The 17,965-nt window shown below is 48.2% G+C and overlaps 1 protein-coding gene across 1 annotated transcript in view; it reads right to left on the reverse strand.

The window, feature by feature from the left end:
- MFHAS1 (malignant fibrous histiocytoma amplified sequence 1) overlaps positions 1-17,960 on the reverse strand; it is a gene marked incomplete at its 5' end in the record, with an annotated part of 35,127 nt that extends 17,167 nt beyond the window's left edge. Inside the window, one exon of the mRNA XM_027635774.1 lies at positions 14,900-17,960. Coding sequence (XP_027491575.1) covers positions 14,900-17,960 — 3,061 coding nt within the window. The remainder of the gene's footprint in view (positions 1-14,899) is intronic.
- Between the last annotated feature and the right edge of the window lie 5 nt (positions 17,961-17,965).

Raw genomic sequence — 17,965 nt, forward strand, 5'->3', positions numbered from 1 at the left:
CTGAAGCAGCAGGATGCTTGCTCTCAAATGTCGTTCAGCATTGGAGTTCAGGCCCCCAGCCAGGCTTGCTCTGAGGGGAGGTGACGCAGGTGTGGCAGCTCAAAAGCTGGCTGCTGCCAGAAAAGTGGGCAAAATGCCAGCATACAGGAGGAGAGGAGGACATGTTTCTGGGCAACTCAGAGTTCATGTGTTATTTTTGACAGTTCACTTTACACAATACAATGGCAGAGCAACAACCAAAGGAACAAGATCAGTCACACACAAATGGCCATTAGAAGAGAAGCAAAGAGCACCCCTTCCCCTGCTGCACTTTGTCCAGGACCACAGTTTGTTTTGAGATGCAGGAGGCCCCAGAAGACTACCAGTGTTTTGGATGCAGAGGGTTGAAAGGAGAAGCATAAGCCAGATGGGACTAGAGCGAGCCATCAAAAGTTTGCTCTGTGAGGGAAAAATTCAGAGAAAGCACACACTTACTAGATGCTTCTATCTGCACACATAAGGATTTTGCATGCTTGGTGCTAGTGGAAACATGTCCCACAGCTCTGGACTTCACCACCAGCTGCCTCGGAGCCAGAGAGAAGCACCCGGCTCCCTTCTCCCTAATCTGGTTCCCTCCCACCTCCCTCAGCCTCCTGCATTTTTCTTAAACACACAAGCCAAGAGAACAGTCCTCCAAGCAAGGCAAAGCTTTATTAAAAATTACTTCTGATTAAAAAGGAGTTTTAAATCCTTTTGTAATGATGACTGGATTATCTGCATCATGCTGCATTATGCAATGAGGATAAAGCAGCATAAAGCAAGTGGTAAAAATGCCATCTCCAGCAGAATCACAACTTTGTGGGCAGCTCCCAGTTCCCACACTCACCTGCAAGATTCAGATGGGGCTGAATACACTTGGTATATACCACAGAAGCAGAATCATGCACAAAACTTGTACAACGCAGCAGTTGCAGAGCAGAGGCTGTTTTGCAACATGGCTTTCAACCAGAGGTGCTGTTTCAAGGAAATACTGACACTAAATACTTCAGGGAGCACAGGTAACAGTGATAAATCTCTGACCTGGAGCCTGGCCATAGGTCTGCCATAAAACATGACAACTTATCATGCCATTCTGGCAATGAACTAGAGGCTGGGCACCTACGAGGGCCATGCTGCCAGCATTCACTCTGCTACCCAGGGGCAGGAGCAGCCATGCAGTAAGTGAACAGCCATGCTGCTCAGCTTCCCCTTGCCAGACACCCTGCCACACTTGCAGCTGCCAGCTTTTAATGGGAAGCACACTTTTAGCACCTGCAAAATGCTAGGCCAGATATCCAAGTCACAGATTCAGAGCCAGCCTACTGCACTTCCCAAACCAGCTCATCAAGCATCTCCTCTCATCACACTCTCTTCAATCCAGTGGTTTGTTGGGGGGGGGGATATTTGTTTATTTTCAACCTTTTTTTTTAATCAGATCCCCGTGTGAATAACTTTAGCATGGTTGTGCCTTGTTCAGCAACATTTTCTTAACACTGTGTTGAACTTCACTGCAGGCACTCAAAAATGTGCGTGTGTGTATGTACATAACATGCTAGGCACTCTTTTGTCAGAGAAGATGTGATTTCTTTCAGTGAAGGACAAAGGACAAGTTAAAAATAACAGGCAGCTTCAAAAACTTTATGATAGCTTTCTGTTACAAAAGATGACAGAGAAAGGCACTTTTTTTTTTGATCCCAGGGGAAGGTTCCCAAACTTTTCTTTCATCCAAAAAAGTCTTTACTTTGGCTGAGCCTTGGAGGCACAAATAAGTTGTTTAGGAAAAGAGACACACAAGACTCAGCTCTTGACCATTTATTTCAGCATCTCATCCTAGCGAGCCGACCACAGCAGCTACTTGCTGAGCTGAATTATTTGCCTATGCAAGCATCAGTTAAGATCTTGTCAAAATCCAGTAATGATCACCTCAGTGCCTGTAGGGCTCCCTCAGGGCACATGCATGCTCCTTTGAGAAACTACAAACTTCTCCCCTATTCAAGCTGTCATGAAAACGTCACCAATGCTAGATCACAGCATGATCCTTCATGTGACAGCATGAGCAAGACTCCTTGCCCAAAACTCCTGACAGCACAGGTTCAGGTACAGAGATCTGACTGACCTTTCACTGAGGACAAAGAACACTGCAATTTCATTCCCTATGTATCCCTCTGGCACCATCATGAACCTGAGCAAAAGTATCTGGAGATGACTAAAGTTTCAGAGTGAGGAACCTTTCTACACAACTGTCTGTCGGAAGCTTAAAATTATAAAAAAGCCAGACATAAATTCTTGCTTCACAGGTTTCTGGGATATTGCAGCCAACAAGCAATGGTGTCTCTTCCCAACACCCCACTTGCTTGCCTTCAGTCCATCTCAATGAAAGCAGGTGTGGGATGTTCGGAAACAAGTCAGAAGGCTGCTGAAGCAGAGCAGACAGCTATAATAAAACATGAGCTCAAAGCTCCACAGAGCCAGTTTTAACAAAGGAGATGGCTTAAAAAACCAACCAATCAAAAAAACTACCAACAAAAATGAGTAAAAAAGTTTGAAAGTTTGAATGATATATTCCTGACAACAAGAGCTCAAGGTGCTCCAGCAGAGCACGATTACACCAGCACATTTTCCAGACGGGGATGGCTCAGTCCTGGTCCTAACAGTGTACAGTAAAAGGAAGTCCATGTATTAAAGAGACCTGTGAAACCAGAGGCATGGCCAGTTCCTACAAATTCCCATTGTGCGTGAAGTTGTCTCCCCACTTTGGTGCCAGTAAAACAACATCTTTCCTATGTTGTCCTCCAAGAATCTGGAGGATGAGTAAGGTATCGGGGTCTGCATGTGTGTGTTAAAATCTATCACCACTCCCGCTCATTGTAAGATGTTGAAAAAGTTAACTGCCATCAAAGCTGAGCCCCACAGACTCTCTCCAAGTGGGCAGGGCTCGAGAGAGCTGAGTAGGACTGTCTGGGGGCCCCAACACAGCGCTGGCACATGCTCAGCCTGAGCAGGCTGCCCTCAGAGCCCTGAAGCTGCAGCACGGCTGCCTGACTTCACAGAAACAAATTTCTTCTTTCACGCTGTAGCCATCACTTAGTGCCCAACCAAAATAGATTTAAGCTGTTCCACAGTAAAAATAACAGCAACCAAGAAATGTTATGTCAGATCACAGGAAGGGGAAGCTCTTTTTTGTTAGATTTTCTAAGTTTAGCCCTTTGATATACTGGAGTCATATGGATATGGGAATTTTCCATATCTAGTGTGTGCATCCTTGTCTGAAATAAGAGCATGAAAATCTCTCTCGGGCAAAGAAAGAGGCTGTTCAAAAGGAAGACTTAGAGAAATGCACAGGGAGCTGAAAACTCATCTGATTACACAACATGTGTAAGTAGGCCTGGTGCTTGCTGCTGACTCCCAGGTTTGGAAACCTGCCACCAAGCACCCTCTGCTGCAGCACATTCAACCCCATCCAGCTGTTCTGCCTATAAAATTGTGGTGGGTGGATGGATGCCAGACACCCACCAAAGCTGCTCTATCACCCCCTCCTCAATGGGACAGGGGAGAGAAAATACAATGAAAGGGTCAAGAGCTGAGATAAGGGCAGGGAGAGATCACTCACCAATTGCCATCATGGGCAAAACAGACTTGACTTGGGAAAATTAGTTTAATTTTTTACCAATCAAATCAGAGAAGGGTAGTGAGAAATAAAGGCAAACCTTAAAATACCTCTGCCCTACCCAGCCCTTCTTACTCGGCTAAACTTCACTCTTGACTTTTTCCCTCCTGACTTTATCTCATCCCTCTCCAGTGGCACGGGGTTTGGGGGGGAAGGGGTGTTGCAGTCAGTTCATCATAGATTGTCTTTGCTGCTCCTTCTTCCTCAGGGGAAGGACTCCTCACATTTTTCCCTGCTCCAGTGTGGGGTCCCTCCCACAGGCTGCAGTTCTTCATGAACTGCTCCAGCATGGGACCCCACAGGGTCACAAGTCCTGCCAGCAAACCTGCCCCAGCATGGGCTCCCATGGGTCCACAGGTCCTGCCCAGAGTCTGCTCCAGCACAGGCTTCTCATGGGATCACAGCCTCCCTCGGGCACCCACCTACTCCAACTGCAATTGCTGCTGCACAGGGGTTTGATGGGCTCAGCCTTGGCCAGTGGTGGGTCCATCATGGAGCCATCTGGCATTGGCCCTGTCAGACAGAGGGGAAGTTTCTAGCAGCATCTCAGAGGCAACCCCTGCAGGGCTCCCTGTCCCCCACTCCCGATACCAAAACCTTGCCATGCAAAACCAATGCAAAAATACAACCACATACAGCAAGGGGGTAAGACACCCTATGCAGACCAGGAGAGGAAACACACACAAAATCATCTATCTCTTCCTCTCATTGCAGTAGCACAGACATATTGACAGGATAAGTTTGTCTATCTCTTTCCACCTGAATTGTTCTGGCAGCATGGACTTGTCCACCTGCTTACTCCTCTCTGGATACAGCACGCTGGCTTCCAGAAGATACAGTCCAGATCAGGCTTCCCCAAGAAAGCCAACTCATCCAAAGGACTACCTGGGGACTACTTTGAGACAGAAATGATTATCCCAGCTCTCACTGCTTGATCCTGGTCTGGCTGCTCAGCAATATGGTGGTGCAAGATGGAGTCACTCAAAAAGTTTAACAGTGGGACAGAGGCTGGCTGGTTCAAAGCACACAATAAGGCAGTGGAGGCCAAGCCAGCAGCTGTTCTCTCAACCTACAGTGCTCTTTAAAACCAGCTTAGGCCCAGGAACAGCTCCCCATGACTGAGTGAGAGTTTGGGACCACACAGCTGCTGCTCAGTCAGAGACCAGTTTTTCTGGATTTACGATTTCCCATGCCCTTGGGCTACTCCTGGGCGAGTCTGCAATTTGCAAGACGCCTCCCACACTGCAGATCTCTCAATGGAGGTGTGCTGAGCAGCTCAGCTGCAACCCTACTATTTCTTCTGCTCCAGCTCCTATAGGTCCCATCATGACTAAATCCCCCTGCTAAGGAAGGTCATCGTTCCTGTGAGCCACTCCTCACTTCACAGATAAGGAAGAGGATGAAGAATTACAAAAGCGACGGGACAACTAAGTTATGTACCTGCCTCAAATCCCTTTGCTCCCATACAGACAATGCCCTGGCTGCTCTGCTCTTTTTTGGGGAAGAACCAAATGAAAAAGACATAAATAACTTGAAACATTCCCCGTCACACACCACAGTAAGTACAGCTGCATACTATTATCTGTCGAGGAAGTAATCCTGAAAAGTGCAAAGATTAGCAATTTTACAGACAATTATGCTATTTTTCCCATAATGCAATAGAGGAGAATATGTGTACAGACTGGTGAGTTATCCACAATATAAATACAGACAGAGAGCGGAAAGATACAAATGCAAATGTCAGGAAGGTCAATATGAGATGACTGCTTATCAGAATGGATTGCTATCACCAGCCATTACCCCATTTTTTAGTACTTCATTCTTGATCAACTCGATTTATCTGAGAATTTTAATGAGATGAAAACGCAACTGTTCAGACACAGGCAATGGGAATACTCAGAGTAAAGGAGTGACATCAGGCAGCCAGTCTCACATAGAGGTCCCTGCCTCTCCATCCTCCACACTGTACAGCCTGTGCATTTCAGCTCTGCATATTGCTAAGGCCTTGCTTTCTAACACTATCTGTTCAGAGAAAAACTGCTTGCCTTCTATATCTGACCACTGCATTTGAGAAAGAGGCCACAAGGAGTGGAGAAAGGTATTCAGTGGTCAGCATGAGAGCTCCACAACAACATCTAGAGATGCAGCAGAGTGCTGCTGCACCACGTAGACTCATGGTCTGCACTGCAGGATAACTCGGCTGTTCTGCTGTGTCTACCACAAAGTCTCAGAGACCACATGACAGACAGGCCTATTTCTTCTGCTGCAGGAAGCTCACCCTCTGCATGTTGCTCATGTAGCAAGGGGCCTTCCCAAACGTGAGGACACTTGTTTTTGGGTAGCTTTGGGACAAATCAGCCTCTCTAGCAGTCCTCTGCTGCCAGCCTTGCAGTGACAAAAAGGCACCAAAAGCATTGCATAGGTCTCTCAAAGTCAAGCAAGATCCAATAACTGTGTCCACCTTCAACATTTTCCCACTCTGTGGCTTCATAGGGCCGAAACAGCTAGACACATTGCAAGCAAATTAGGTCAAACACCTCTGTCTCAAGCCAAACAGATTCCGATGCTGTGGAAACCGCCAATTCATTTTTTAGGATGTGCATCAACAACCCTACCCTGCTGCAGGGCAGGATCTGTCCTTTATCAGATGGAGATACAGTATATTATATAGGTATAGCCATTGCTCACTGTGTATTGCTGGAGAGCAAAAAAACCTGCCAGAAATGCAAAGAACATGCTCCAACAGGAATTCAGCACATACAAACTGGAGAGTTACTAGTATAGATCATTCAAGAGATGATGTCTTGAGTGAAGTGTGTAATAATCTTGTATTCTGTTAGGACAAAAGCCTGCAATATTAATTTTGTCACTAGTCATTTATGGGCATGAGGCTCACAAATCCCTGTCCTACCATTGTTTTACTTTTGTTTTATTCTTGTTATACCATAACAGGAAGAACCTGAAACCTCTACAGAAAGTGAAGGAGGAGAGAGCTTTCCCAGAATGGTCTGGGAGGTCTGGGTTCCCTCATGTAACACAAATAAAAATACTTATCCAAACTGGACTCTTGGCAAGCATCACCCTAAGAGTGGGTAAAGGGGAAGATACCTTGGTATTGCTTTCATACAGAGTCTTATAGAAATGCACTTAAACAAGCTTGTGAAACCCCACTAATAAAAGCCCAGCAGAAGTTTCGCATCATCTCATTAGCACAACTCAATGTAACCTAGATCAACAACAATACTCCTCCTGGAGTATTCAAGCACCACATCTGAGTCAGCGTGTGGCAAAACAGGACAGGTCTGAACAGGATTTGAGATGCAGCTTTATTTGGTGCTGAAGGTCACTTGCCCTCACATTTCAGTTTAGTCTGATCCTCACAAAGTCCTCAGTTTAATGGACTACCCCACAGAAGCATCTTCCTCACCTCAATGCTCGTTTGCTCCATGCAGAGCTTGCCATGCTGAACTGTCAATTCAAAATTAATGTTACTTTGTAAAGTCTCTAGGTACTAGGAGTCCCACACAGCCACAGCTAAAACTAGTAAGTAGCTACTCTCTGTAAACCTTTGGGAGAAGCTCAGAGCTCTTGAAAATGACCACTGGGAATAAAAGACAAAACTGAAATTAAGGTTTCGCTTTAAACCACAACCACCTCCAGCAGGCAAGCACTCCAGCAGTCACAGCTCAGTCTGAACACAGCCTTCATCCACTGGCCACAGGCAACTCACCCCTGACCACGGAACCTGCAGCAGTCTGAAACCACACTACCACTGACCGTGTTGGCAACCCAATCAGTGCATTCAGCACCATGTTTTGGCTAGGAAAATACCACAAGTACAATATGACTTCAGCCTCCAGCAGCCTGCTGAGGCAGAACCATAAGCCCTCAAAATGGTCCATCTGAACACCCCAAATTACACTGCTCCCAAAGCCAACCAGCCAGTTTTTTCACAGGTCTTGAACCCCCCCAGTCCCAGTTCTTACATCTGGTTCCCAAGAAAGAAGTTGCTAGAAGACAAAGCTCTCCCAGTTCCTCAGCTGGAACAAAGGCCACATTCAGGTGATTTTCTCACTGAAGACTGTTAACTGCATCTGCTCAACAGCTTCTAAAAACACCCAGACCTCCTCACCCTCTGTATAGGACACAGTTCCTTCACACTGTGGTCACCAGAATCCCATCAGCTCTCCTGATGTAGGCAAGATCACTGTATAGCTTAAACCCCAACAAGCACACCAAGATTCCTACAGTCTACCTGCATTGCTTTCTCAGACCCATGTGTTCATAGCTAGTCAAAAGCACTGACATATTTTGTTTGCAGCAGCAGGAGTTTGTTATAACTGACAAAGTACTTTAAGCACTCCCTTCCTGCTCCTTGTCCCTAAGAGGTGCTCCCTTAAAAAGCACATCCACAAGCTCACCTGAGAAGAGGTGGTCTTATTTGGCACCAGACAGCCCTCTCACAGGGCTTACTCTCACAGTTGTCCACATCTGCATGACAAGTGCAACTACCACAAACAAGGACAGGGAGAGAAAAGGACATAACTGATCATCTTGCATTCAACTCTCAGATCACAGTTTTCTTTACACATCTACAGAAGTTATTCTTCCTCTGCTCAGGACATGGTGGGGCAGAAGGGGGAAGATAGTAAAAAAATTTGTACACCAACAACTTCCAACAACTCAAACCTCACACAGAACTTTTCACTAAATACATTTTACCCTTTCTTCCCTGGCAAATTGCTTTCAAGAGCCAAACAAATAATCTGCACTATTACGAGCAAATTACTAACTGGAGAGCACGCTAGGCTACCACAGTTGCCTGCTTAATACTGCAAAAGCAACAGGAAACCACAGCATACAGAAGCATTACATACCAGATGCACTCTTATTTTGTTTTTAAACTGACACCTGTTTTTTTCACAGCTCTATCCTGATGTCAAGTAACATGTTCACATCACCAAAAGGCCACAATGATTCAGCACCGTTGGTGATTTTCCACCATCCTCTCCCGAGACGCAAAAGGACCCTGTAATACATCTGCACGTGGATCAAGCCCATGCTAAATCTCAGCCAAAATTACATGGGAAAACTTGTCACACTGAAGCATTTCTAGCAGGAGGCACCACACCACCAGATATGCCTGCACACAAGACCATGCAAAGCACAGTTCATGGTACCCGTGTCCGCAGCATGATGAAGCAGCACACGAATCAGTCCTTGCATAATCAACTAACTCTGGAGAGAGGAAAACCTACATCAACATTTCATCTCATCCCCAGAGTCAGTAGCCTTTAAACACATCTTACGCAATGAAACAAAGAATCATTTGGTACTGAGCATCTCTTTTTATAGGTCATTTCCTACAAAGACAAATTTCAGCAACTGTAATAAAAAATGCAAACCAAAACCACAAACAAAAAAAAAGAGTAATGCACTGAAGGCCAAGAACTCTGCTTTGCTTCACTAATCAAACCAAAAAGATCCACTCAACCAAATCTAGTGTTTCCCTGGTTCAGTGATGGCAGCTCAAAGTCCAGAGGCTCAAAGCCCAGCAATGACTCCCATGGGGAACAGGTCAGGGCAAGACAAATTGTTAAGGAACAAATCAAAAGAGCTTTCTTGTACCAGAGCTGACATACCAGGAAACCTTTCCTTTATCAGAAATGCGTAGGAACTTTTTGCATAAGGAAGAGGATTTCTTCAAGCAGCGTTAAATGTGCATGTTGCCATTCTAATTGCAAGTAATTTTAGCAAGTTCTATATTAAGAGCTTTAAAAAAAAAAAAAAGCCCCCAAACACACATGAAGCAATGCACACAATACAAAGTAACCAGACACTGCAGGACAGCTTTAAGAAGGCAATTCAAAACCTCAGCCTCTCTTCTGGCATCCACGTTCCCTCCCATTCCAAGCTAGATAGTCAGGCACGAGCCCAGCTCTGCACTGGCTCTTTCAGTTCTCTCCAAAGACTGGCTCCCACATCTACACCCCACCAGGCACAGTCCCATGGCAGCCATCCATGATGCATACCACACTCTTCCTCTGGCAATTTCTCTGCCTCCAAGACCACAAAATATTTTTTGTCTCTTTCAGTGTGTTTTGTAAATTAGAGGATGCCACAGCCACTAAGCTAGGGGACTTCAAACGCTCACCTTGCAACACACAGCTCAATGTGAAGGAAATCTCTAAAAAACCCTAGTGGCAAAGAGGCTACTACCGTGTTTCTACACTAGTACCTACAGAAGTCACACCACTCTAGGCTGTCAGTTCAGCAGCACAGAAATCAGCTCTAGTTGGTAAACTAAATTATCCATGCTAATAGAGCTACAGAACCACACTTCAAAATGTGAAAGCATTTTGCCCATCTTCTGCAAGGGACACAGATCCTAACTTTCTTATGTCTCCATTCATTCAGTCAATTACCCATGCTAATACAGCTACAGAATCACACTAGCTTCCCCAAGCCCAATAACCAATCTATGCTGCTCTTCTCCTGAATCACAGGGCCCTGTTCAGCTTCATCCTGCCACCCAGATCATCTGTGTCCAGAGCTCACATGGTGCTTAAGTCTTGCCACACTGTCTCCAACTACGCCACAGTACTCTGCTGAAGACACAGCCTGCAGGATAGCGTGACAACAGCCCCAAAGAAGCCATGGCATCTACTCTGAAAGTCAAGCAAAAAGACTCCACCCTCAAATGGGGAAAATAGAAGGCTGCCAAATGCTAGCATCAGGCTCTATAACAAGCAGGTGTTACTCTACTGCAATTGCCTGTGAAAAGAACCCCAGCTGCTTAAAATGTAACTACAAAGCACAATTAGATACCTGACATCAGCCTTTCATTGAGCAGCAGCTCAGATTTTGGAGCAACTTCTGAGCTCTTCTGACAAAACCAGTCTCACCTGCTCTTGCCTCACCTTGCATGGGTAACTTGACAGCGTGACACATCATGGGATCTTCCACCTCTCCATGTCCTGAGTCCATCTCAGCCACCAAGGGAGTTCTTGATTGCTTTTGACTCCAATGCGGGGATGGTGAGCATGGTTCACTTTGAATCACATGCATAAGGTGGCCTAGTTAACCCTGCTCTAGCCATGACAGAGAGACTCACAGGGGAACTACACTGTATCTCCATCTGAACCCCTGAAGGTGACTGGCATATAATCCCTGCTTCTGTTAACCTTTGATGTGGGAGACAGGTAGAGTAGAGGATTGTGATCTCCCTGCTCCGATACCTCAAGAAGAGGAAAGCAAGGCAGGTGGGGAGATGTGCATTTCCTCTTCACAGGAGACCTCTTGCTAGTCCTCCAGCATCTCTCAAAGCTCCCCAATTGCTCTGGCACATCCTTTGGGAGAGGGACTGCTAGGCTCTCACAGTGTCTTTGCCCATGGCTTTCCATCTTTGTCGTATTTTTATTCTGTGAAAACCCAGATCACCTTGTCTTGTGAAAGCATTTTGCCCATCTTCTGCAATGGACACAAGGCCTGGCTTTCTTATGTCTACATTCATTCAGCCAACTTTACAGGCAGGAATAAAAGAAAACCACCAGTCAAAGATAATCCCTCCCCCCCCCTCCAAAAAACACCAAAAGAATCACACTCAGGACATCAGGACACCTTCTACAAACCACAGTCTGGAAGAGCCTGGGGTGGCCCAGACCCAGCCTGGCACAGGGCAAAGAGGAGGCAGTAGCAGGGCAGTTAGCAGGTGCACGTGAATGCAGGCTTGGAAAATCCAGTCACATTTGTCCAAACAAAGCACACGTGTCTACTATCAGACAGATGGCAAATCACCTCCACCCCCCAATCTCAAGTCACTTAATAGCTTATGGGACATGAATAACCTAAAAGCCCTTCAGTCCAGGGGCTAAAAGAACATCACATACAAATCTGAACATTTCACAATGCCTGTGACAACCTAACTGAGTTCTCACTGTCTTGGACTGGTGAATCATTCTTGTTGGTCACTTCAAGCAGGGAGCTACCTTTCTTAGCCTGGCAGGAAAACTTTTATTTATATGAAGTGCAAATGTAAAGCACAAAAAAAAAATTCAACACACCAAGTTGTTTTCAGCTGAGTGGATGACTGCAGCCTCAAAGCACACTAAGATTCCAGCTCAGATGCCAATTCTGTTACTATTTCACCCAGCTAAAAAATTGTTTCAAATGCAAAAACTTCCTTAAAAGGACCCTAACAAGGCATTTTTATATCACTTTCATTCACTGTTTGTTTGCAATAAACCCTCAGAAGAGTGAATCCAAAATCTCAATTCTTATTAACCATTTCTACACACAGTAGCTTGTTCCTAGGGTATTTCTTTATTATCCGTGGAAGTCATAGCGTGCCTGCGTGGGACAGGGTGGAAAGGGAAGAAGAGGAAAAGCAATGATTAATCCTCAACACATGAACAACCAAGACCCCTCTTTGAAGGGGATTCCAATAAGAATTTTGGATGACCAAAGAATGCACCATCCGTTTCATGAATGACGACACAGATTGCACAACCACACACACAGCCAGACTGCACTTCCATTTTTGAGCACAAATTTGGCAGTGTCTCCACAGAAATATTTCCCTTATTAAGGTCAACAGGCTGCAAAGCAGTTCTTCGGTGCAGTCCTAAAAAGCCCACAGACCTATTTAAGAATTGCCAGGGATTTTCACTGAAAGAGCTTGGAAAGAAAATGACATCTCCCTCACTACATATTTTCGTAACATTAGACCCATCTCTTTCAAAAATGACACCAACCATGATTCAGTTGCATGACAGCAAGCTTGACAGCATGACTTTAAACATGTACACCTCCTGATCAACAAAATCAGGAGAAAAAAAAAAATCCTGAGCTTCACCATTGCCATTCAGGGGCTCTTAAACAGTCCTTTATTCATAGAGCAGATATACAGCAAAGAATATTTTAGATTAAATGCAGACATGCAGGCCTCTCCAAGCCAAATCACAGTTCACATTTTTCCTATTTTCCAGATCACAGCTGGGCTAGATTTAATCATCATCCAAGACGACAAGCAGGTTTCTCAATAAACTGCAGCCTTTATTCACTCTTCAGCACTTCCACAGATCAGCCTTGCCTTTGAAACATGCTTGTCTGCTGTTCTCCCAGCTAGACTCGTGTAGTACCCATGTTAAGACAGTCATCTCCTGCCCCAAGGTAGGATCATCTGGGATGCTGTACCATGCCCCTGGCAGCAAGGCCTGACTTCCCCCCTTGGAGTGCTTCAGAAATTCTGCAACCCCCTTTCCACAGGCAGCATCAACCAGGTGGCATTCGGAGACCTGGCACATGAGCCCCAGCTCCTCTCATGCTCAACACACTGCTTACTTGTGCATTCCCTTCCCAGCACACCTGACCTGGTTCCCAGGTGAGAACAACCCTTTCCTACCTCTAAGGAAACATATATGGCACAGCCAAACCCATTTAGGAAAAGGCCCTTTAACTTCAATGCCCCTCTCATGCTTCTGGACCTGCTCTGACTGTCACAGGTCAGCAATGACACCAATTGCCTGCAGACAGTCTGGCTCTTCTTCAAATTTCACTTTTAATGCATCATCTACTCACAGGCAAAAAAGAAACAGCCAAAAAACATTCACCAAATAAAAAAAAAACCAAACAACAGATACATGACTGCAGACCCGAATTCACAAACTAAGCCTTCAATAGCTGCCTGTTACACCAGTACATGACACATATAGTTGGCTATCTTGACTAATTTTGGTGGGGTTTTTTGAGGGGTAGTTGGTTTGTTTTGGGGAGTATTTTCAGGGTTGTTTTTTTTTTTGGAAAGCAATCACATTCCCTCAAGCACCACGTCAGCAGCAAGATACCACTCAGAGTGTCTTACAGCATGGGTTCAACCCCCAGCCCAATGGCTCTTACATAAGTGAGCACAGTCAGAGGGAGGTACAATCAAAGCAAGTAGGATGCAGGCTGAGGAGCAAACAGCATCTCCTTATTCTCAAGGTCTGGAGGAAAAAAAAAAAGAAAAAAGAAACCAAACCCCCAAAACCCACGCCTTATTAGTCACATTTGCTTACGAACCAATTCAGCACCATTGGTTGCTTTAACTCAAATCATACTGCAGTTCCCCCCACAATTTCAGGCTACCTGTAAACAATGTCCAACACACCTCCAACATGGATGTATGTGTGTGTAAAAATACACATTTCTGGGGTGCTGTTTACAGTGCAGAGTGTGCTTTGATTTCGTGCAGATTTACACATCAAAGAACCTTTCCCATGGCCCCCACAAGCCGCAGAGCAAACCCAAGCGGAGCAAGGAGGACACTGGTTAGGAGGCAGTACCTGCACACCTACAAATTAAATCAGATGCTGTTGGAAAACAGCACCAATAAAAATCACAAGTTTAGAAGTGAGAGCCTTAAAAAGCACCACGATTAGTCACATTCCAGAGGAAGGAGATTATGCTTTTTTTGTTAGATTAAGGGGGAGAGTGAAAGAAAAATAATTGCTCTCAATAATAGCTCCAAAAGGCGCAGTCTGGGCATCATTTCTAGGTGAGACACTTAAACAAAGAAGATGGAGCATCCCTTTCTCTTCGGGGAGGAATGCTTCCTGCTGGAGACAGGGTTCAGATACCAGAAAGCGCTTTTTACACAGGGCTATGGAGACCAACACACCCATTGTCTACCAGGAGGGGCTTTCCTGCATTCAGAGGTGCTGCAGCACAGGCCAGGTTTTGGGGGTGGAGGGTTGAAGGAGGGGGGTAGGGGACACCTGCAATCCTTTAGGCATCTCCATCTATGTTTACAAATAGTCCCAAGTGGAAGCTGCAGGGTAAAAGAAATTAGGAAAAAAAAACCCAAAACACAAAACCCACCACAGTTCCACTCAAAGGAATCAAAACAAGGAGAAGGACAGATCAGTGCCTTTTCAACAACGGCACCACCAACTCCCAGGGCCAAAACCCAAAAAAGCAGAGAGAAAAGGCACAGACAAAAGGGGTTGTAACACCCGCCTCATCTCAGAATAGGTTTATTTTAAGCCTGTCTCCCTGGAGCTACCCTAATATTTTCTCTCATGACTCAAATCACGGAGGAAAGGAGTTAGAGCAGAGGAGAAAAGAAAAAAGAAACCAAAAAAGAAGAAACGGAGCTAAGGCTGACACGGTAACACACCCTTCTTAGAAGGGGCAAAGCCCCAGAAGAGATGAAAGGCAAGCTGAGCTGTGCCTTACCTGGAAAAGTGTGTGGGTTGGGTGACCCTCTTTTAAGGCACTTTGAACAGAGGACGTGCACAGTGTAGTACAGGCCCGGCCATTCCTGGAGCAGGACATTCAGTTCTTCCACTAAAGGCGTAATAGCTTGCCAAGCTGTCCAGATATTTGGTAAGGACGCATGACTAGCGATAGACAGAGTGTCTGGCTGCAGAGCTCCCCTGGCAGGCCGGTAACTCACCACCACAGGCACCTTTCCCCGGTAGGCATAAATCTGGTATTTGCCATCTGACCGCTGAACCACGTGGCTGTTGATCTGGACACTGTAGCGTGCAAACAAGCCGGGTGGGAAAATGAATGGAAAGCTATATTCAATCTGCAGCTGCTCGACCAAGAAGGACTGTCCGCTCAGATTGGTGCCGTTGATCCACGCCTCTGCATGGGGCACCTCGTTTTTCACGTAGCAGGGAAACTTGTACCAAGCAGCCGCCCCATTTAAGGGCTTGCATTTGGGTTTGTTGACACAGTAGCATAGCCCCATCTTCTCCAGCAGCTCCAGGATGAGCTGCAGATCCTCCCGGCTCTGGACGTGGGGCTTAAGGAGGAGACGGATAACATGGGCAGGGAGGAGGCCATGCAGCAAGAAGCCCTCCACGTAATGATGGAGCTGAGTGGTCCTCAGTTCATCAATCTGAGTGTCACTGAGCAGTTTCTGGAGCAGCACAGTGGCATCCCGCTGGCAGAAGACATTGAGGATGTCAATGAGCCGTGGCAGGTTGTGGAACACGTACTCCCGCAAGGTGAGGTGCTCCTCAAAGTAGAGCAGCTTCCCACTCTCGTGCAGGTAGGACAGGGCACTCTGGAGCCGATCCTCTGTCAGACCTGCCTGCAAGCCCAACCGGGCCGAGTCCCACCAGCTAAGCCACAGCTGCTGAGCTTGTGGCTGGAAGTGCAGCTCCTCCAGCACTTGCCAGGATTTGGGCAACACCCGGTGCAGGTTTGGGAAGATATCCCGGTGCTCAGCCACGGAGAGGAGCTTGTCCCGCAGACGACGCACCTGGCAACGGTCCTGGCAGCTGAAAGGCAGCACTGGAGAGAGGATCTGTGGGCGGTGGTTGAGAAGGTACTGAAACTGGGCCTTCTTTCGCCGCAAGTTCTTGTCTGAGACCCCGTAAAAGGCAGCATGCGGGCTGGAGCAGCGCAGGTCAAAGTCCTGCCCCAGAGCCTCATCCACCTGCTGGACTAAGCTCTGGAGTCCCTCAGCATCCCTCTTTTCTTGCTGAGCAATCTGGTGATGGATGTCCAGGCACTTCTCTTCCAACTCCCGCTCCGCACAGAGGTCAGCATGGGTTCCCACCATGCACACCACAGCATGGGGCACCTTGGAACTGAGCCAGTGCAAGAAATAGCCCACAGAGGGGTAGAAGTGCTGAGGGACGTAGGCACTCAAATTCACCACCAGCACATACAAGGCTCCAGGAGAGAGGAAGAAAGATTGGATCACATCATAACTTGGGTCCCCAGCCAGCTCATACACAATGAATGTCAAGCCCCTCTCTGCATCCGCTGTCCAGTCCATCACCTCGATGCCCTTGCTGCCTCCTGACAGTCCTAGTCCTGAGGGTATTTCGGGGGCATTTAGTGGCAGTGATGGTGCAGGGCATGGTGTCTGCCCTTTCACTCGCTGAGAGGGGACGTGAGAAGGGACATCCTGCTGCTCAGCGGGGAGACGTTCCTGCTGCTCAGTGGGGAGACGTTCCAGCTGCTGCATGAGAGGTACCCGTGCTGAGGAAGCGTCTTGAAGCTCAGGGAAGGGGCAACACCCAACTGGCACTTTCCCAACGTCCTGATGCTTGCCAGGAAACCCTCTAGGCTGGGTGTTCCCTGCCTCCAGGCTTCCCATATCCCCTCTCTGCCCATCTTCCTCCATGAGGCATCGTCTCAGCAGGGTCTTTCCTGCATCCTTTAGGCCCATGAGGACCAGCTTGAGGCGGGGTTTGAGGGCAGGCTGGGAGTGGGCCAGCTCTTGCTGGTAGGCTGCGATGTAGGGGATGCCTTTCATGCACACCTCATAAGGGGGCTGGATGAGGGGGTTGTCTTTGATCTTCCACAAGGTGACACGGGAAAGCTGCCCGAAGCCCTCAGGCAGGATGGCGATCTGGTTGCCTTGCAGGACCAGCTCCTCCAGGCTGTGGAGGTGCACGATGGAGTCAGGCAGGTAGCGGATGCGGTTGTTGTCCAGCCAGAGGGTGCGGAGCTGGTGGAGCTGACAAAGGCGAGGGGGCAGCAAAGTTAGCTGGTTGCGGCTCAGGTAGAGCTCCTCCAGACTGTGCAGCGCCAAGATGGCAGAAGGGAACTCCCCCAGCAGATTGGAGGACAGGTTCAGCATCTTGAGCCGCTGCAGCCTGCCGAAGCCAGCAGGCAGGGCCTGCAGCCGGTTGCCGTCCAGCATGAGGCTCTCAAGGGCGCTCAGCTGGCAGAGGCCCTCCGGCAGGGCCACCAGCCCGGTGCCGCTCAGCCAGAGGATCTTGAGGCGGCGGAGGGCAGCGATGCCCTCGGGCAGGGCCCCGAGGTGGCGGTTGCCAGAACAGTCGAGCTCCTCCAGGGCGGCCAGCTCCAGCAGCGGGGCAGGGAAGGAGGGCAGCAGGTTGTGGTCGACGTCGAGGGTGCGGAGGTGCCGCAGGCGGCCCAGGCCCTCGGGCAGGCGGCGCAGGCGGTTGAAGCTGAGGTCGAGCTCCTCGAGGCAGCCGAGCTCGGCGAGTCGCGGGGGCAGCCCCGGGCCCTCAGCGCCCAGCTCGTTGTGGCTGAGGCTGAGCTTGCGCAGGCCCCGCAGCCCCGCCAGCGCCCCGCCGTCCCCCAGGCCCCGCAGCCGGTTGTGGCTGAGGTCGAGCTCGGCCAGGCGGCCCAGGTGGCGCAGGGCGGCGGCGGGCAGGCGGCTCAGCCGGTTGCGCCGTAGGCTGAGCACCCGCAGCCCGCTCAGGGCGGCGCCCACCTCCTCGGGCAGCTCCTCCAGCCCCCGCCCGCTCAGGTTCAGCGCCTCCAGCTCCCCCAGCGCCGCCGCCGGCGGGGGCGTGCGGCGAGTCGCGG

Source organism: Corapipo altera, unplaced genomic scaffold (assembly GCF_003945725.1).
Source record: "Corapipo altera isolate COAL_440 unplaced genomic scaffold, ASM394572v1 22b, whole genome shotgun sequence".
Classification (NCBI taxonomy): Eukaryota; Metazoa; Chordata; class Aves; order Passeriformes; family Pipridae; genus Corapipo; species Corapipo altera.